The sequence below is a fragment of the Argopecten irradians genome, chromosome 14 (assembly GCF_041381155.1).
Source record: "Argopecten irradians isolate NY chromosome 14, Ai_NY, whole genome shotgun sequence".
NCBI lineage: Eukaryota > Metazoa > Mollusca > Bivalvia > Pectinida > Pectinidae > Argopecten > Argopecten irradians.
In genome coordinates, this window is record NC_091147.1 from 34,890,123 (window position 1) to 34,908,702 (window position 18,580).

Genomic DNA, 18,580 nt, shown 5'->3' on the forward strand with positions numbered 1-18,580 from the left:
GTGGTACGTATACATGTATACGTTTGTTTAAAAGGATACTCATGAATTAGCGGAGTGCGAGAAAATCGCACAACTGCTATCTGGTAATCATGGTGCATATTTCAAACATTAGAGAGTCAATAAGAATTTCTATTATTACCATGTGACCTTGAATGAAAGTCAAGGTTATTCATTTGAAGAAATTTGATAGCCCATCATCTCAGCATACATCAGTTCTCCAGGCATCTTGGATATTAAGAAGTCATTATAAGATTTAAGTCTATTTGACCCCCGTGATCTTGAATGAAGGTTAGGGTCATTCATTTGAACAAACTTGGTAGCCTTTCATCCAGCATGCCACATGCCTTTTAGGACTCTATGTCTCCAATTTTTGGAGAAGAAATTGTTTAAGTAGAAAAGTTGAAGCCGGACGGACAGACGGACGGCAGACCACGGCATAAGCTCAATTGCCTTTAGGGCAGGTATGGTAAAAACGAAACGAAATCTGAGGTCAAGAATAAGTACACTAAGTTTATTTTGTGTTTGAATAATTAATTGGCAGCGAGGGATTATTATTCTACCTCGATTCCATTTTCATTTGATATTAAACAATCAGAAACGTCAGTATATATGTACATTTTCCAATATATACGGTAATTCATTTTCCACATCAGTCACTGTTTTCAACCTTGAAAAGTCGGTAAAATAATACCTTACTACTGTAATAAACAATATAATGTATATTAATCCTAGCATTCGTAGAAAGAACAAGAAAGATAACCTAGCATTCGTAAAGAGAATAAAAAATATTAATTGATATATGTAATAATGAAACAAAGAACATATTTCAATATATCAATGTAAACTACGTATAAACATGTCAAAAAATTTAACAAGGGAAAAATCTAAATTAATCAAATATAACAAAAAAGAAAATGTGCTTAAGTATAATGATATAATACATGTGACTTTCATAAATTTGTTAAGTCATTAATAGGGGTGTTAAATACAATGTTTAAACAACCCGAATAGGATAGTACATATGGCGAGATACTTTAACAAATCTGAAATCTGGGCCCTGTTTCATGAATATTCCTTAACTTTGTGGGATTCCTCAACTTTCCCCATACATTACAAAGGTTAAGGGAAATTCTTTCTTAAAATCTGTAATACTTTACTGGAGAAATTGAAGTTAAGGGATTCCTTAAATTTAAGAAATGATTGTGAAACTGGACCCTGTTACAAAGGATCAAACAATGAAAATAGTTTAGATACGATATAACATTCGTGAGATTATATTATTGCCCATCAACAGATATTACTGTTAAATTCACCTGCACATTTCCACATGAACGTGACCTGAACTGATAAGATTCTCCCATCAACAGATATTCATGTTAATTTCATCTACACATTTCCACATGAACGTGACCAGAGCTGACAAGATACTTTACCTGTGCACCTTGCTATTTGATTGTCACATCGTACAACAAATGAAAAAGCTCTGGTCTGGATCTTATTGCATGAGTAACACGCATCGATATAGTTCGCTAAACCTGCCTACATTTTAGGCTAGTGATAAAGGTAGATTTAGCGGAATATCAATAATTCATCAATAGGGTTTCTAAGATGGTGCATAATAATTTCAGTCTAATTTAAAGTCAGAGATTTAATAAACACGTATTAACCAAGCGAGGGTAGCTATAGTCTGGTTCCCTAAGAATAGCGCAGAGCTATCGGAGCATTCGCAGCAGGGAACCAGACTAGGGTAGCTATAGCGTACGGTAGGTGATCCTTGATACTCCGCGGGTTACTTTACTGTCGTCATCTTCACCCCGAAGGGTTCGCAGTATCAAACCAAAAATAGATTTCTGGAAATCCCCTTTTAAGTATTTTCATATAAAGATGAATGTTTCGAAGCCTGCTGATTGGGTATTCAGGATGCATTAGTTCCAGATATTTAATTTGTGAGTTGGGGAATATATGTAGATGTAAAATGTGTAAAGAAATTTTGAAATTCTTTTAAGTCTGTTTTGTTAAGGAGAGATAATCAGGATTGCAATTTTATGAAAATGTTGGTAACTTTTTAGTGCGTAATTCAACACAAAATAGATCCCACCATCTAAACATTTAGCAAGATGGTTCTTTTTTATCAATTATTATTCGCAGTTTTGTGAGATGACCTTCTTCAAATTTTCATTTGATATTTCAAGTTGGGCGTTACTTTACCTGTATTCTACAAAGGAAGTCCATGCAGACTTGTGATTCATCAGTTCTTATTCCTGTACTACAATCAGTGTTGCTTTGAATACCCTAGGGGTGGATATAATGACAGTAATAAACTTCTGGAATATCGAGGATAACATTCAATATAAACTAAGCGAAGGTAGAGTAGGGTAGGTGCAATGAACACAAAGTTTCGGAGGCAATGTCAACGGCAAGTTCGCTATAATTCATCTCTCTGAGCCTGATCAACATCCACAAACCTCCCGACAAACAAAATGGTATCTGCCCGGTTGTCCCTGATAACGAACATGAACGGGTGATCGGCCTTGAACTCCAATGGCGGTCTCGGCATTGCTCTTGTTAGCATCACAACTGCAGTGGCGGCAGCAGCCTCGGTTCCTTCTTCGTTCACATCAACAAAGGCTTGGTGAAAGATGCCGGACACATACGATGCCCTGGTGGCGTCAATACCCGACAGATCTGCCTTCGTCTTGTGAAATAAATCTGTCACTCCCATGCTTTTGAAGAGTTTAGAAAGCTCAAAACCGGATTTAAGTTTAAATTTTGGGAGATAAACTTCAACCTTTATTGGTGGCATGTTTGTCGTCAGCTCCTTCAGGACAGATGGAGTTAGCTTCTCTTCAAGGGCAGACAACCCCTGTTTATCCTCGGGTAAAATTATGACCATTGAGAGGTCGTTACCTTTGTATGGCAATTCCAACACTTTGCACTTTAATTCATCGTCGATCTTTAGCGGGAATTTTGTGGCTTTGTGAAACATCATTTTCACATTTTTTTGTTGACCGTTAAGGTTATGAAAGGTCATATCCCTGGTAGCTTTGTCGTCAAACTTTGTCTCCCAGTTGCCCTTGAAGTAGATAGCGTTGACCAGTACCATAATGGTCAGTTCATTCAAAGATCCTTGTGGCAGAAGGTCCTTTATTTTCTCTGCTGTTTGCTGACTAACCCAATCGTTGATCACTTTCCTTGCGGTTTCAAATTGTCCATAATCCATTGCTTTCGCGTCAGCTTGGTAGTGCTTAGCACAAAGCTCAATAAATGATGGCACAATTTCTACCTTATTATTAGGAAACAATCTGTTGGCAATCTGTAGTGTGACGTTTTCGTTTCCTGCCAAAACCACCTTCAAGTAGTCTTCATAGGCTTCGTGCACTCGCTGACCTAGTGACTGAATGCTGAGCGCGGGAACCATTTGGGCTGCCGTCTGCTCCCTGGCACCAAGGTAAACCATGGACATGGCAGCCGAGACGGAGAAAGGCGAGTAGAACAAATTCCCGTCCTCGGACATTTTAGTTAGACGCTTGTAAAGCTCCAATGTAAACTCGGCGTTTGATGTCTGGAATCCTGCGTGTAGTCGATCATCTCTGAAGACTTTGGCGCTACTTTGGGATTGTTGAACAAAAGCCATGACTAGGACGAGGGACAACAACTGCTGTTTCATATACCTAGAATACATGAAAAATAAACATCCACAGTTTAGACTGAAACATGTAATGTAGGATAAAAACTTTGATAAGAATATGCAATATGCAAAACCAGACACCAAATGGAACCTAGAGATTAAATCTGTGCAAAAAAGTCCTGATTGGTTCTTAATCAATCTAATTAAAATTAAACTTGTTATTCTGCCCCACTACTATGTCCTACGTTACGATCCAATACAAGTATAATTCTACTCACCCATACACTGCAGTATTTGAGCGTAACCTCGAGCATCGTAGTGGAGCGGAATTACAAGTCTAATTTTAATAAGATTGGGTTTTACTAAGAAATAGCGATAACAAACTTCAATTATCAATATCTAAGATGGCTGCCTTTCGGCCATCTTGTGTCCGAATTGACAGACAGACGGAGATAAGGCAGCACACAGATGAAAGAGACTATCAAAATGTTTTTATAATGAAACAGTGGTATGCCACAATTCGTCGGGATGTTGGAAATCATCGATTATATAAATTCAAATGAGATAGATCACAAACATATTCTTCCTCGATACTCCAGGGGTTACTATTACTTACAATCTCTTCATCCCTTGGCTATCTCATAGCAAACTGAAGGCAGCTCAGGGGAACAGATCTGAACCAATCACAGACCTACACAAAATTTCTTTTAAGTCTACAGAGAAAGTGGACCACTACTTCAAAGTCACACAGTGTACCGTTATACAGCTCTTTTGATGTGCATCAAAGGACTAAATTACCTGTTTTGTTCTGCTGTCTCCAGTTTTACTATGAGAGTCCAGGGATGTAGAGATCGTACGTATGTGATCGGAACCCCTGGAGTGCTGAGGATGCGTGTAAAAATGTTTGAGGTTCCACGTATATTTTAGTACGGTATACAATGTATATGTGTACAAGTCGTACATCTATTTTACACATTGTATCTACATGTATGTAGACGAGTTGCAGTAACACACAGACACACACAAAAGAAAAACTACATGTGTAGATGTATGTGTCAGTACGGCTATATGTGGTGTACATCTACAATACCAATACCCGAATAAGCTATACTCATACATACATTCATGTACATTGTACAAGTATTTTCACATACATGCATGCAAACTACATTTTATATGTGTTGTACAACAGGTACAATGTACATTGTAATATATTTTTACCAGAAGTTCGTAGTGACACGTCTAGGGAATAGCTACAAAAGTCTCTTGGTGATACATAAGCTTTAATCGGACAGTTTCTGTAATGAAGACTTACCTGTTAGTTTAATATTTAGTTGAGATATTTACTTCCGTGAGGCGTACACACGTTTGTTTACAAGGGCACTCATGAATTATCGGAATGGAAGAGAGTCAAACAAACGAAACGAACTTTCGAGTATGTTCAAAGTGATTGATTTTATATCAGTTTTTATTTTGTGTTTGGATAATGAATCGGCAGTGATTAATATTCTCTACCTCGACTCTTCTCCATTTTATTTTGACAAATGACATATCTTTTGCTGATATTGAACAACCAGAAACGCCGTACATATACATGTATCTTGATCAGTATAGCTGAGTTAGACAGACAATAATGGAAGCGTTTATTCTCTTTCCTATGGTACAAGTGACCGACGATTATGTGTAAAGCACACCTGGCCTAAAACCAGATGTAAGTCACTTAACAGAGGTATGTCATGTTTTCACTAATTAACTTTATTTTAATTAATTGGTTATTAATAATTAATTGGTACAATGTACGTACATACACAATAATATCAAAGAATGGTCGAGTATACGGCATTGCTATATTAGATTTATTTGTGTTTCCCACCAAGAGACAGGCGTGTCCGGTCGCATACTCGATAATCGAGGTGTTACTATCACTGTTGTAATATCCACGACAGTGAAAGTAACCCCTAGAGTATCGAGGATGGTTCAGTTGTCCGATCGTGCACTCAGCTCCTTTTCCACCATAGTCAACTGTGTATGCTCATTATAGACGAAATAAGATAAAATAAAATATGATGCATTATATATAAATTTATTAATATTTTTTATCAAATTAAGTGTTATCAGTGATTTAAATAGTATTTAACATTCTGGTGTTACGCATTCAAAAAAAAAAAATCATCAGATCATATACAAATAACATATCAAAATACCCAGCCTTTAAAGACTTACGAAACACTATTAATTAATTTCAACAATTCAATTATATAAACGGCTGATACATTAAGATAAATTAAACCTGTAATTCACTTGATTTCATAAAAGCGTTTGCTAAGTACTTTTGATATATATATATTTTTTTTTTACACTCTAACAATTATGTTCCTCAAAACCTCAATAGTATGATATATAAGGTCGAGTATAATAACGTATACATACATGTGTAACTACTACTAATTATCTATTTAGCTAATTAAATGCTACACACCAAGCGATCACTGTATATATGTCTTATATATGATACTACAATCAATTTGTACAGGTATTCATGTCCATTCAAGCTCAAAGCGATCTGTTCCTCGGATAGTCTATTTCTGTGACCATAATAGGAAACACCAATCACAGGGGCATGCAAATTATTAATCATGTATAATAATCAATAGGTACGCCATATCCTATTAGGATACGACATACGGTGCTGATACAACTTACAAGATTGTCAGTATTTACGTGCCCCTGTGCACCGACGAACAGTTCTCTATCCAATGCGAGGTTTGCATCGTTTTTGATTGTCATTTATAATGGCTTCATTTAATATTTAGAAAAACTTTAAAAATATTATCTTTTCTATAAAACATGGCTCTAAATTCCGGAAATCCGTTCGTTTCTATACCGAGACAATGTTGATTCCATGTTTTAATATTAGAATAATTAATGAATGATGAAAAAAATATGTGAAATGGTCTCCCTTTCTGTGGATCATCGCTAGAAATGAAAATTACAGTTGTTTTGTCTTGAATTTAAAAATTAAACTTTTTAATGTTAGGAAAAATGCATTTGCTGTATCAGTTTAATTTCGACACATTTAATTCATATCAAATGAATGGATATTTAATATCGAATAGGGCTAGGTTTCATTTGAGCAGCAACCCTACATATGTAGCTGTAGCACAGGGACTTTTCCGTGTCCCTCTTCCCTGTGCAGTAGTGCCATGCAACTTTAAATCCGTGTATAACGTACACCGGATATAGCTATTATCATGAGGTGGCAGATGAACGACATGCCGATAGGATGTAAATTGAACCATAGCTAATTCTCATTATAGCACAAATAAAACCAAAACATATAAGACTACTTGAGGATTCAGTCAGTCAAACATACATTCAAAACATTTCAAAAACACAAAACATTTGAAAATGTCCACAAAATTAATTCCGCTCAAAAGATAGTTCCTGTACAAAGGATAATATATTAGTGATATGAATTGTAAATAAAGATGCAAGTATCTGATGTGTATTCGTCAAAATAACAATATGTTTGTTTTGTTTTTCAGTATCATGAAAACACGACCTGCTCCAATCGCTATTGGATTGGTGATTTCTGTGGTCTTTTTTCTCTCCGTCCTCTTCTTGATCTTTATGACTACTTTGGTGAAGGAAAAATTCAAGTGCTTCGCAGAAGAGGAATACATTCCACCACCTGTAGTTTCGGTAAAACAAATCATCGAGGATATTCCTATAATTGTGTCGGCTGCGCATGCGCAAAATTTCGAGCAATCGATTGCAATGTTACAATCAGTGATAGGGAACTTGACAAGGCAGCATCCTTCAATATATATGGTATTGTATGACATCGGCTTGACAGAGGTACAAAATGAAACTTTGTATAGTTTATCAGAAAACGTTGCCATGGAGATACGCCGGTTTCCGTTTTCCGAATATCCGGCTCAGCTTCAACGAATCAAGTCAGGTGCTTTGAAACCTGTCCTTATAGAACTGGTATTGGCAGAGTATGATTTCGTGATGTGGGTTGGTTCCTCAATACGATTTAATCTTAATGGTAAATTGGATATTCTTTTTGATCTTGCGAAGTCAGTCAAAAGCGGTATTATTGTACTGGACGGTAAGACACATCTCAGGTCAAAGGCCACAAAAGACCTTGTCATGCAAACCGTCCGGGAAGAGCCGATATTTTACGAGTATTCCCGAGAATTAAACACCGATTGGATGCTTGTTAATCGGAGAACTGACGTCATGGAAACAGTGATAACACCATGGGTGAAATGTGCAGTTAGGCGTAAATGTTTTTTCTCGAAACGAACAGTCTCTGAACATCCTTGTAGTACTTCCGGTAAAACGACTGATAGCTCAACGGTGACCGGAAGTCGAGAAGATGTCGAAGATGGCTGTAACATTGACCGTTCTGTACTTTCGGTTATTTTGTATAAATTCCACGAAGGTTGCATCAACGCGTATTTGTTTACAACCCAGATGATCAATTACAATATGGATTTTTGTTCATAATGTGGTATAACCAGGCCATGGATATGAAATATGATTTAATGCACATACATAACATCTTCAGGTAGTTGATTCAGGAACATCGACTTGATAGAAGTCCATAAAGGAAGTTTATTCACATTTACGAAGTTGTTTTTCAATCATTGGCTGATATCATTTTGGAGTCGTGATCTTCACGCCATTCCTGCTTCCTGGTACCAAATATATGAGATGCTCAAGATGTTCTTTAGAAAACACTACAGATACACTACAGACACTAACAACCACTATGACACACTTCACACACTGACACAGGACAACTCTACAGACACCAACACTTGGAAGCATGGAAATAATTTTGTAGAATGTATTTAGTAGGACGGAGAAATATTATTGTAATTTCTGTCAGGATGTTTATGACTATATATATATATACGGTCCTTTATCCAGTTTACTAGTTATAAATATGGAACTAAATAAAACCATGAAAACAATCATCATTCAACTTTACACCCATCGACTTACTCTTCAACAAACAGCTACCAACAATACACTCATCAACAAACGACAAAAATTTAATTTCATTACAATGATTCATGTTGGATAACAAATACAATACATTAAGTGTATTTGTTCGGTTGATCTGTACTGAAAGGCCGGTCATGATATCCACCATCCTCGATACTCCAGGGGTTCCGATCACTTACGATCTCTACATCCCTGATAGTGACGATTTCATAGTAAAATTAGAAACAGCTCAGCGGAAAACATCTGAACCAATCACAGGCCCGGAAAGGTTTCCTTTGAAGACTATAGAGAGAACGACGCCCAACATCAAAGCCACATAGCCAATCATAGTGCACCGTTATACGGTTCTTTTGATGTGCATCAAACGACTAAATTACCTGTTTTGTTATATTGCCTCCAGTTTTACTGTGAGATAGTCCAAGCGTGTAGAGATCGTAAGAGATCAGAACCCCTGGAGTATCGAATATGATTATCTACATGCGCTTGTATTTTATGAAGTTACTTAAAAGTATAACTTAACACCATCCTCGATACCCCAAGGGGTTACTGTTACTATGTCGTTATATCCATCTCTTGAAAATACCATAGCAAAACTGGAGACCTGTGTGTGAAAACAGACGAGTAGTTAGTTGGGAACTTTGATGCACATGTTTTCAAAAGAATCAAATAAACATACAGCGTGTTGCTTTAAAGGTTGGCGTCACTCTCGGTTCAAAAGAAGTCTCAGCAGAACTGGAATGGTCCGTCCCGAACGGCCTTCAGTTTTACTGTAATAAACACCAGCCCTGGGTGGATATAACGATGGTGAAAGTAATTCCTGGAGTATCGAGAATACACAGGTGTTTGCATTGTATAGAGTTGCTTAAAAAGTTACTAAACATGGGTCCAAGGCTGGCAGTTCCGCCATGTGAAAGGGGAAAAACACACCTATATCTCTCTTCAATCGTTAAAAAAGCACATTTATTTCAAATAGCATACTCCTCTTCAGTTATACTTTTTAATTCTACATTTTTATAACACAAGCGTCTCTGATACCATCCAGGAAGAGAAATCACAAAATTATTCAAAAGTAGTATCTAGATGTCTACCTTGATCGTTTTCAGTGATAAATGTTTTATACTGCATGGATTTAATTAATTCATTACTTTAGAGATCGTCGAGTTTATATATTAATCAATAATTTACATGTGTGGTGGCAATTTTGAATTGTGCAACCGGATGAATGTCAATTTATGCACCATAACGAATTAATTCAGTTGCCAAATATATACTGCCATCGATGGTTTTTCAATGAGCACTGTGGCTTTCATCCGCTTTTACTCCTGGAGCGTTGTCAAATGGCACCGAATCGAACTTAATAAACATAAAAAAACCTGAAAAATTTGGAAATTCATTATTTTGTTATCCGGTATACTAGATATCGACTTTTTAAGACAAAAAAATCTGGAATAGAAATTCCGTTTCTAACAGGACAAACATTTTAGTTATTAACTTATTAGGCGCGTTCAAAGAACCAAGTGGAATACGGGTAAAGTTTAAAAATCTACTTAATTCCAATTGGTAAGAATGTTACAACAGTTTCATGGGTGTAGGCCTATATTTGGTAGCTCAATCGGAAGAGCATCCAGCTATTGTTCCTAGTTCAAATCCTGGTCAGGAAGGACTGTATCATTACGGTAGCATAAGGTATAAGCACTGGTAACATGCATTATCAAGTGTATGGTTTGGCCCCTTTTTAGCTACTGTTGTAGTGGAAAGGATATTACCTTCTGACTACAACTGTAGCTGGCCCCTTTTTACCCCCCCCCCCCCCCCCACACACACACACACACAAATCTGTGAAGTTTTAAGTTTCAAATCTGTGAGCTGGCCTACACTTAGTGTACTCAGGTCCGAAGAAGATTCACGGTGTTGGCTTCAATTTTACATAATCACTTCCGTTAACTCTAGTCTGTGCCCGCCATTTATTCAATATTGACACTTGACACTGAAAACAGGAAAGAACTCTAGGCTTGCATCTTGTTTTAGATCATTCAACTGAATTTCAACAGCAGTCATCTGGTATGTATGCGAAGAATTCCGTTGAAGCTTACACAAAGAGAGCGACGCCCAACTTCAAACCCACACTGTCAAGTTTACCTGTTCTGTTGCCTCCAGTTTTACTATGAGATAGTCCAGAAGTGGGTCATCCTCAATACTCCATGGGTTCCTTCAATTTTTGATAAACATCAATTTTGTAGAAGAACAGGGGAAATACACATTCCTGTCGAGTGCCCCGACCAGGAATCGAACCCGGGTCTCCAGTGTGGAAATCTACGGCTTTACCGACTGAGCCAAAGAAGCATGCTCCGTCAGCTGAGTGATAGAGACTGTATATAACACTATTTACAATCCACACCGACCCGCTCCTTTTACAATTTCAAATGACCAAACTACCCTCTCATCATCTATATGGTCGCACAGAGAGAATTCAATTTTGATGAACATCAATTTTAAATGACCACGTCCAAACTTTAGTATCCTCTCATCTATGATCACATAGAAAGCCTTCAATGTTGCTAAGAGATATTCCGGGGTGGATAGATAATTGTATGAGTACAAATAATCTTATCAACTAGAATATCGAGGATGACTAGACTCTAATCCATTACCGCGTTATGGACACACATAACGAACGAGGTATTTATTAAAAAATTTACAAGGGTGATATAACACCGAAAATTACACAATATGAACAAAAGCAAATTAAATGTCCTTAATTTCTATGTTTGATGTCGTTTCTTTAACAAATGTTAAAAACAATCTCTAATAATAATATGCATATTGATAACAAGAAAAGCATCGATCAAAGAACGCCACCCTGAAGAACGCAGCGTTTGGGCAATGAAGTTCGCAAATCAAATTCGGAATATTGACTCCGTGTTACTAATATGGAAACACCGAATTAAATTGCTTTATAGTGAACGTCACGTGACTATGCATTCGCCAATGAAAATAGTGGAATATCAGAGACTGGGTATATCTTATATATATCAATTATGGACCTTTGTAGAATAAATTTATAATCACCGAGGTTGTTCTACCAGGGTGATATAACAATAGTTACATCACATAGACCGAAACAAAGGTCATTGATTTTCACATGGTTGTTTCTTCCACAAATGTTATGTGCATGTTAATCATAATAAAAGCGTTGGTCAAAGAACGGCACTCTGAAGAATGCTCTGTTTGTGCGTTCAGAAAGGAATATTAACTCAGTGTTTCTAAAATTGGAAACACCGAGTCAATATGATGCATATAGTGAACGTCACGTGACCATGTATTAAATGAAAATAGTTGAAAATCAGAGCATATCTAAAATATATCATTATAGAATATATATTGACGAGTATAATACCTATTAGCAGAAGAAGAGTAGACGTAAAACATCAATAGTTTACATCTTATTTACAATCATGATGTTAATCTTGCATTTCAAATATTAACTACATACCTGACATATTTGATAGTGCTATTAGGTAATATAACAGTTCTATTTGCCATGGCAACCATTTTTATTATACATAAATTATGCAAAATGTGAAAATTTCATAAGAAATTGCCTTTTTTATGCAGTTTTTCATCTAGTTAATATAGAGCACATTCTAGAACAAACTTTATATTTCTCAAAATGATGTATTCTTCATGTCTGGTAATTCCCTTAAAATATAAAGTTTGTTCTAAGTTGTGCTCTTTTGTTTTTATAAGAAAAACTATCAAAAAATATGCCAAAATTAACCATTTTTTTTTTCAAATTTGCATAATTTATGTAAAGTTACCATGGTAATAAAGCAAAAGCATACTTTCTGTCAACAAAATTATCATTAAGTTTTTATCAGTGGCGTATTCAATATTTCAAACGCAGCAACTTAATTTCTAAATACTTAATTTGAAATATGGTAGATTTATTGGACAAAAAGAGCCATTACCATATCTAGTCCTTTAATAAAAAAAAAATTGCGCGCCATCCATTACAGCCGACACTTAAAACACAAACAGCAATCAGAACTACTAGCTTTTCTTAATGTTCGTCACATCCCGCCGTTTTCTGTTATAATCACATGCAGACAATCAACATTGAACCCTCTTTAAGCAATGCCTGAATATTTCCCGCTTAAAACATCAGCTCCATGCAGTTCCACGATATTAATCGTGCGTTCCATTTCGGGTTCGTATCAGTTGTAACTGTACAGATCTTCTGTATATATATATTTCTTTCATACCTATGGGTTTAATACTGGCTGGTCTAGGGCAATTCACTCATGCCGCCTGAGGCTGTATTGCATGGCTACCCATGCAATAAAGCCTCGTGACGTCACGGCGTCAACAAAATCTCTATTTCCTCGGTAAAATTTTAACATTTTATAACCAGTATGCGCCTCAACTATAATATAAAGACAACGTGATATTTTCACTTCCTAATATACTTTTATTTTCAAATCTTTCCTCCGATAAGGACGACAGAAGTTCTAAACCACTTTCCATAACTTTCAACTTATCAACGTTCATATCATCCTTTCCTTCGTTTGACTTTCTCCTAGTCACTCTATATACATTGTATATAGGCTCCTTTGAGTAATATAAATATATATATTGGTTTCACTTTTGTATTCAGTATCTGGGGGCCGCGGTGGCCGAGTGGTTAAGATGTCCCGACATATTACCACAAGCCCTCCACCTCTGGGATGCGGGTTCGAATCCCATATGGGGCAGTTGCCAGGACGTAAAACTAAACAAACCAAAACTCGTCAGTATCGGAGGATTTTACAAATATTATTCACGTATAAACACAAAACCCGAAAGATGTTGGGAGTAAAACAGGTAGGGAAATAATATTATTATATGATAATATCAATAATAGAAGGACGAAGTTAAAATCTATGTGTATCTTTGATATTGCTCAGTGTGCTTGAAGATTAATTCGTTTTTATGTGTACTTATGTTCATATCTCCAAAAAGTAATGAAGCGTGATTGTAATACCTACATCTGCATTAGCTGCAATATTGTAGCTCAAAAGACAATTAGACCGAAAGGACCGCCTTTTTGCCTTTGGTGCGTGCGCAATCATGCAGTACTTTATACCATATAGGATATATATATAGTGCCAAGGAATTTTTTCGGGATGCAATTAATTATTTTTCATATTTTAAACTCGAAGTAAAATTAGAAGGTACAACTTTTCGATGGTGGTAATGGTGTAAAGTAAGTAACTTTGTCTGCTCCTGTTTTTGATAGTGAAAAATACCGTTTGTCAGCGGTGGAGTATCTAAAAAGCTCCATCGACTGCAAATTTCAAAAAGGAACAGTTGTAAATCTACCATTTAATTATTCGTAGAATTAGGATATATAATTATGTTTGTGATATGTACTTGTTAATTATTCCAACTCCCTCATTCCATACATATTTAAAGTATGATTCTGCACCGGTGACCAATAAAATACTAATCATTGGCAAGCTACACCTGTGGTCATGTGATAACAAGCTACCTTTTGCTACTGATCGTGAGCGAAAGTGTGTGTCACCCGAGGATATTCCGAATAGCGACGACATTACACACATGTGTGGAGGCACAGGTGAGATAAAGCTGTTGACTAGGAAACTGCACACAGGTAGCAAGGTACGCTCTTTAAATTTCCGTCCTTATTCACAAGCCAGGTAATTACGGTATATGTATAACACGGTCTGATGGACGAAGCTCTAATTGTTTAAATGTAAGCAGTATAATTAACATCGTTGTGTTATTGTTTAGGTTTACACGTCATAGGAACCCATGCGTGTTACAAAACCTCGTTGACAATCACAGATCTACGCTACCGTGAACTACCGGCGAACCTGAATTACCTCTTTGACATAATCTGGCTTTAATCTATACTTGTAAAATCGCCCCTGTATACGCAGTACACGAATGCATATTTGTGGTTTTTTTTAATGATCATGAATTATCCACAGGCGTCTGCTTCAGAGTTCCGGTTTTGTAAAAACATGATAGCCTATTATGTTATTTCCAAAATTAAAAGCACACGCATGTGTTAATCCATTAATGCCTGATTAATGGAAATTATATTTTGATTCTTCTACATTTGTACGACATTTTAATATTATATCATACATTTGTAAAATAAGTACTGATTCTATGATAATGTTAACTGGTTGGATTACCAACTAGAACTGCTAACTGTTGTAGCGGAAAAGATATCTGACTGACTTCAGAGGGTGATATCTTTTCCGCTACAACAGTAGCTACTAGAACTGCTAACTGTTGATAATCAATTTACTACATACATGTACAATTTACACATTTGTTTAATTGGAGAAGGGATCTCGGAGGTGTGGAGTTGATTTGTGATTTATTTGTTTAGTGGGAGGGGCTACGTATCTTCTATTTGTGTGCGTGGTTCTGATTTTATAGATACGAGGGAATTCTTTTAACAGAACATTGAAACCGGATACCTGCAAACATAATAATGTCCAGTCTCTTTTAGCTTTAAAAAATGGAAAGGCCCATACCATTCCGAAACAAAACAATAAAAAAGTGTTTAAAAGGTAATAACAACCTAAGAAAAATGATATTGAAGACGAAGGCCTAAGATGAGGTTACACCATCAAACATATACATGTTTCTCGATTCATAGCACTGTTTGGCTGTCTATCACATTGATAGTCAACTAATTACGAGCGGTAATAAGGATGACGTCCAGAAACAGAAGACGACCAGTGGTGTCGCTAACAGGATATAAATGTGCACACAATTTTTTGTCTAGATCTGTTTTAGTAGTTTTAAAAATGAAAAAAAAATTATGTTTAGATATATATGCACCTTTAAAGAATCCTTTAGCTTAAAATTCTACGGGAAAGCATCACAGAAGTTAAGGAAAAAATCTAAGGTTATAAGAAGTTTTATCTTTATTGCTTGCCTAAGGAGAATTTTAAGTTGAAGGTATCCTTTAATTGAAGGAATGTTTTTGAAACTGATCCCAGGGTAGTATTTAATTGGCCTAGAAGTAGAATGATGAATGAATTATTCTAGTCTACTGGCGAATTCTAACCGATAACCTAGAACGATGAATTATATATATTCTACTGGTGTTTTCAAATCAATATCCCATATTTCTTTTTGTTCATGACTGCAATATTAATGTTGATTGCTTTCAAAAGCCTTCAACATTTTAATTTTAATTCAGCATATATATTGTTATTGATAATTTAAATATCCATATTAATGTAAACACCTTCTCGATGAGAATGTAAATGAAAAACAGCGGATATTCAATAACATTTAATTTATACATATATGCTCTGATTTTCCACAATCGGTATTCACATTGGCTAAATACATGCATTGTCATGTGGAGGTTGATATACCGGTAAGTACTAGCATATCGACTTGGTGTTCAAATTTTTGGAAACAGTCAATAGTTAAAACTCCATATGAATTTCTTTGCCCAAATGCTGGCAACCATTTCTTCTTGTAATTTTTTTTAAGTATGTCGAAAACACTACACATGTCATGTAAATTTTTGAGGAAAGAAACGCTGAACCAGTATTCAGATGAGCGATACAGGCCATTTAGGCTTCATTGTTCAAATGTTGAAGAGATTGTTTTCCTCGTTCCTTCAAGGGATATTTCAGAAATTGCTCTCAATAATTGTCTGTTTGTCTTACACTCTTCTCCATTATCTCAGTCAGTAGTGTAACCTAAACAAATACACGAGGTTGAAGGGTCATTATATTGTGAATTGATTTAATCTTGGTCTTCAGTTTCCTTCGATTCCTAACATTTAGACCATTGTTATTTGTTTTCCATATTTAGAAAATACGGTATTTATTCTAAACAACGTTATTGCATTGTTTTAATCTCTATTTCAGGTTCTTCTACTCCATATGGTCAAGTCGCAGGCTTTATCATCAAACCGTATCCAACATGGCCTCAACATCATCATTCAGTCAGAGGCCAACCCTGTTCATCAAAAGCATCATACAAAATCCTAGTCATTTGTTCCGAACTGTTATTATCCTCTGCTTATTCCTATTGCTTATTCTCATATTGCATAGATCCAGTTGTCCGAAACAGTCCCCGACATACATCTGCATAGAGGATCCAGAGCTGTTGAAATTATCTGGTTTGGAGAAAGTGGAATTTCTTCCGTTTAACAGTGCAACACCTCAAGATTGTATGAAAAAGGTTTTGTTACGTGAGACGCTTCTCACAAGTGAAGAACAGAGTCGAGCGGATCATTGTGTTCAGAATTATGAAAAAGACTTCAAGGCAGCTCACGAATTATTCTGGTACGGAGACAACCAATATGTCCGCCATCATCACCATAAGTATCTGACCAATCAGAGTCTCGTTCTCGATGTCGGCGGCAATGTTGGGGAAGACGCAGCGTACTTAATTAAACATTACAATCCAAAGAATTATGTTGTGCTTGAACCATTGAAGCTTCTTTATCGAAATCTTGTTGTAAAGTTTAAGAACAGACCTAATGTTCTGACCTATAATATAGGGTTGAGTAAAAAGAATGAAGTGTTTATGTTAAGCATTGAGGGCCATGATGGTGATGCAACATCACCTTTCCTGGCGAAGACAACGGATGGTACTTGTTCTCTAAAAGTCGTAAACACCACAGTTTTTCTGACAAAACTGGGAGTTGGTTGTTTTGATGTTGATCTCATGACTATAAACTGCGAAGGATGCGAGTACGATGTTCTGGAATCCATTATTTCAAATTCACTCGTCAACAATTTTAAACATATCCAGTTTGCCACGCATACAAAGCTAGCGTACCTTGTAGATCCTGTTAATCGTTATTGTAGAATTCAGGAACTTTTACAGAGGACTCATAGACTTAGCTACAGCTACAAGTTCAATTGGGAAACATGGACCAGACGGGATATTACAATATAAAACAGGTTACTCTAATTCAGCGATTCATCAACGAAATTACAGTAAAAAAAAGAAAGATCTTAAATCTTTATTGCATTTAGTATTCTGTGATCAGGGTAATTTTGTAGTTAGTTTTATGTTTGTAGTTGCCAATGGCAACCACTGATTATGGAAGTCTTATCAACACATCCATCCCTGAAGACACATTTGGGCTCTTCTAAATCAGAGACTAGAGCAGTCCATTGTGAAATTTTAGGGGTTAATGAGTTAAAGCCTTTCCAGAGAGGTAGGTGCTGTTGAAGAAATTAAGTGTATAGTTTTACCACCAACATATGAAATTGGGGCAGAGGCATATAAGTTTTTCGCTAGTCTCAAAGACATTATAGATTTTTAACAGGTCTGTATCTAATAATGTTATATTAAGGAAGCCTTAAGCTTTTGGCATGCTTCTAAAACTTCTTACTATAGATTAAATGTAAACATTGATCTTAATATGCTGTTGAAACCTCATTTTGAGTAATGTTTACATTTTTTTTTTAATTTCTTTAATACTCTGCTCTACATTCAATAGTCAACATACATTTATATATAATTATCAATAAACATGTATGTACATATGTCTAAGTATATATTATATTCCTATTAATAGATAGTAATTTGTAGTAATTTTATATATATGATTTTCTAAGGCGAGTCCAGAACACTATGATTTTCAAGTTTTGATAATTATATTTATAAGTCGATCCTAGTATAAAGAAGTATATACACATATACAGGGATCTCAAAATTTAAATAAGTCCCACGTATCATGAAAATCATGAGTCCAAGACTTGTCTAGGATATATATATGGCTCTGAAGGGAATTAAGAAATCTATTTACTGCTAGATAATGAGATACAGGATACAATGCTATGTGTATGGACACAAAAACACCTTGTTTTCCACTGTATAGTCATCAGCCAAGCAAGGCTTAAAAGATTAAAAACCAGTTCTGTATTAACAAGTTCT

At 35.9% G+C, this 18,580-nt stretch overlaps 3 protein-coding genes across 5 annotated transcripts; 2 read left to right on the top strand and 1 right to left on the bottom strand.

Moving 5' to 3' along the window:
* Positions 1-490: 490 nt before the first annotated feature.
* Positions 491-5,021, bottom strand: LOC138306817 (leukocyte elastase inhibitor-like). The gene is made up of 2 exons (XM_069247293.1): positions 4,944-5,021; positions 491-3,671 (listed from the first exon to the last, which is right to left on the bottom strand). The coding sequence occupies exon 2, from the start codon at positions 3,665-3,667 to the stop codon at positions 2,426-2,428; it is 1,242 nt and encodes a 413-aa protein (XP_069103394.1). The 5' UTR covers positions 3,668-3,671; positions 4,944-5,021; the 3' UTR covers positions 491-2,425.
* On the top strand, positions 4,849-10,356 carry LOC138306818 (uncharacterized). The gene is made up of 2 exons (XM_069247295.1): positions 4,849-5,357; positions 7,174-10,356. The coding sequence occupies exon 2, from the start codon at positions 7,178-7,180 to the stop codon at positions 8,141-8,143; it is 966 nt and encodes a 321-aa protein (XP_069103396.1). The 5' UTR covers positions 4,849-5,357; positions 7,174-7,177; the 3' UTR covers positions 8,144-10,356.
* A 227-nt stretch (positions 10,357-10,583) lies between these two features.
* Positions 10,584-18,236, top strand: LOC138306935 (uncharacterized). 3 transcript variants are annotated; one of them, XM_069247517.1, is made up of 2 exons: positions 10,584-10,708; positions 16,555-18,236. In XM_069247517.1, exon 2 carries the CDS (start codon positions 16,610-16,612, stop codon positions 17,591-17,593), a length of 984 nt encoding a protein of 327 aa, XP_069103618.1. In that variant the 5' UTR covers positions 10,584-10,708; positions 16,555-16,609; the 3' UTR covers positions 17,594-18,236. The 3 variants fall into 3 exon arrangements, with proteins under 3 accessions (XP_069103618.1, XP_069103617.1, XP_069103616.1); XM_069247516.1 differs by lacking the exon at positions 10,584-10,708 and adding an exon at positions 14,187-14,305; XM_069247515.1 differs by lacking the exon at positions 10,584-10,708 and adding an exon at positions 16,013-16,052.
* Positions 18,237-18,580: the final 344 nt, after the last annotated feature.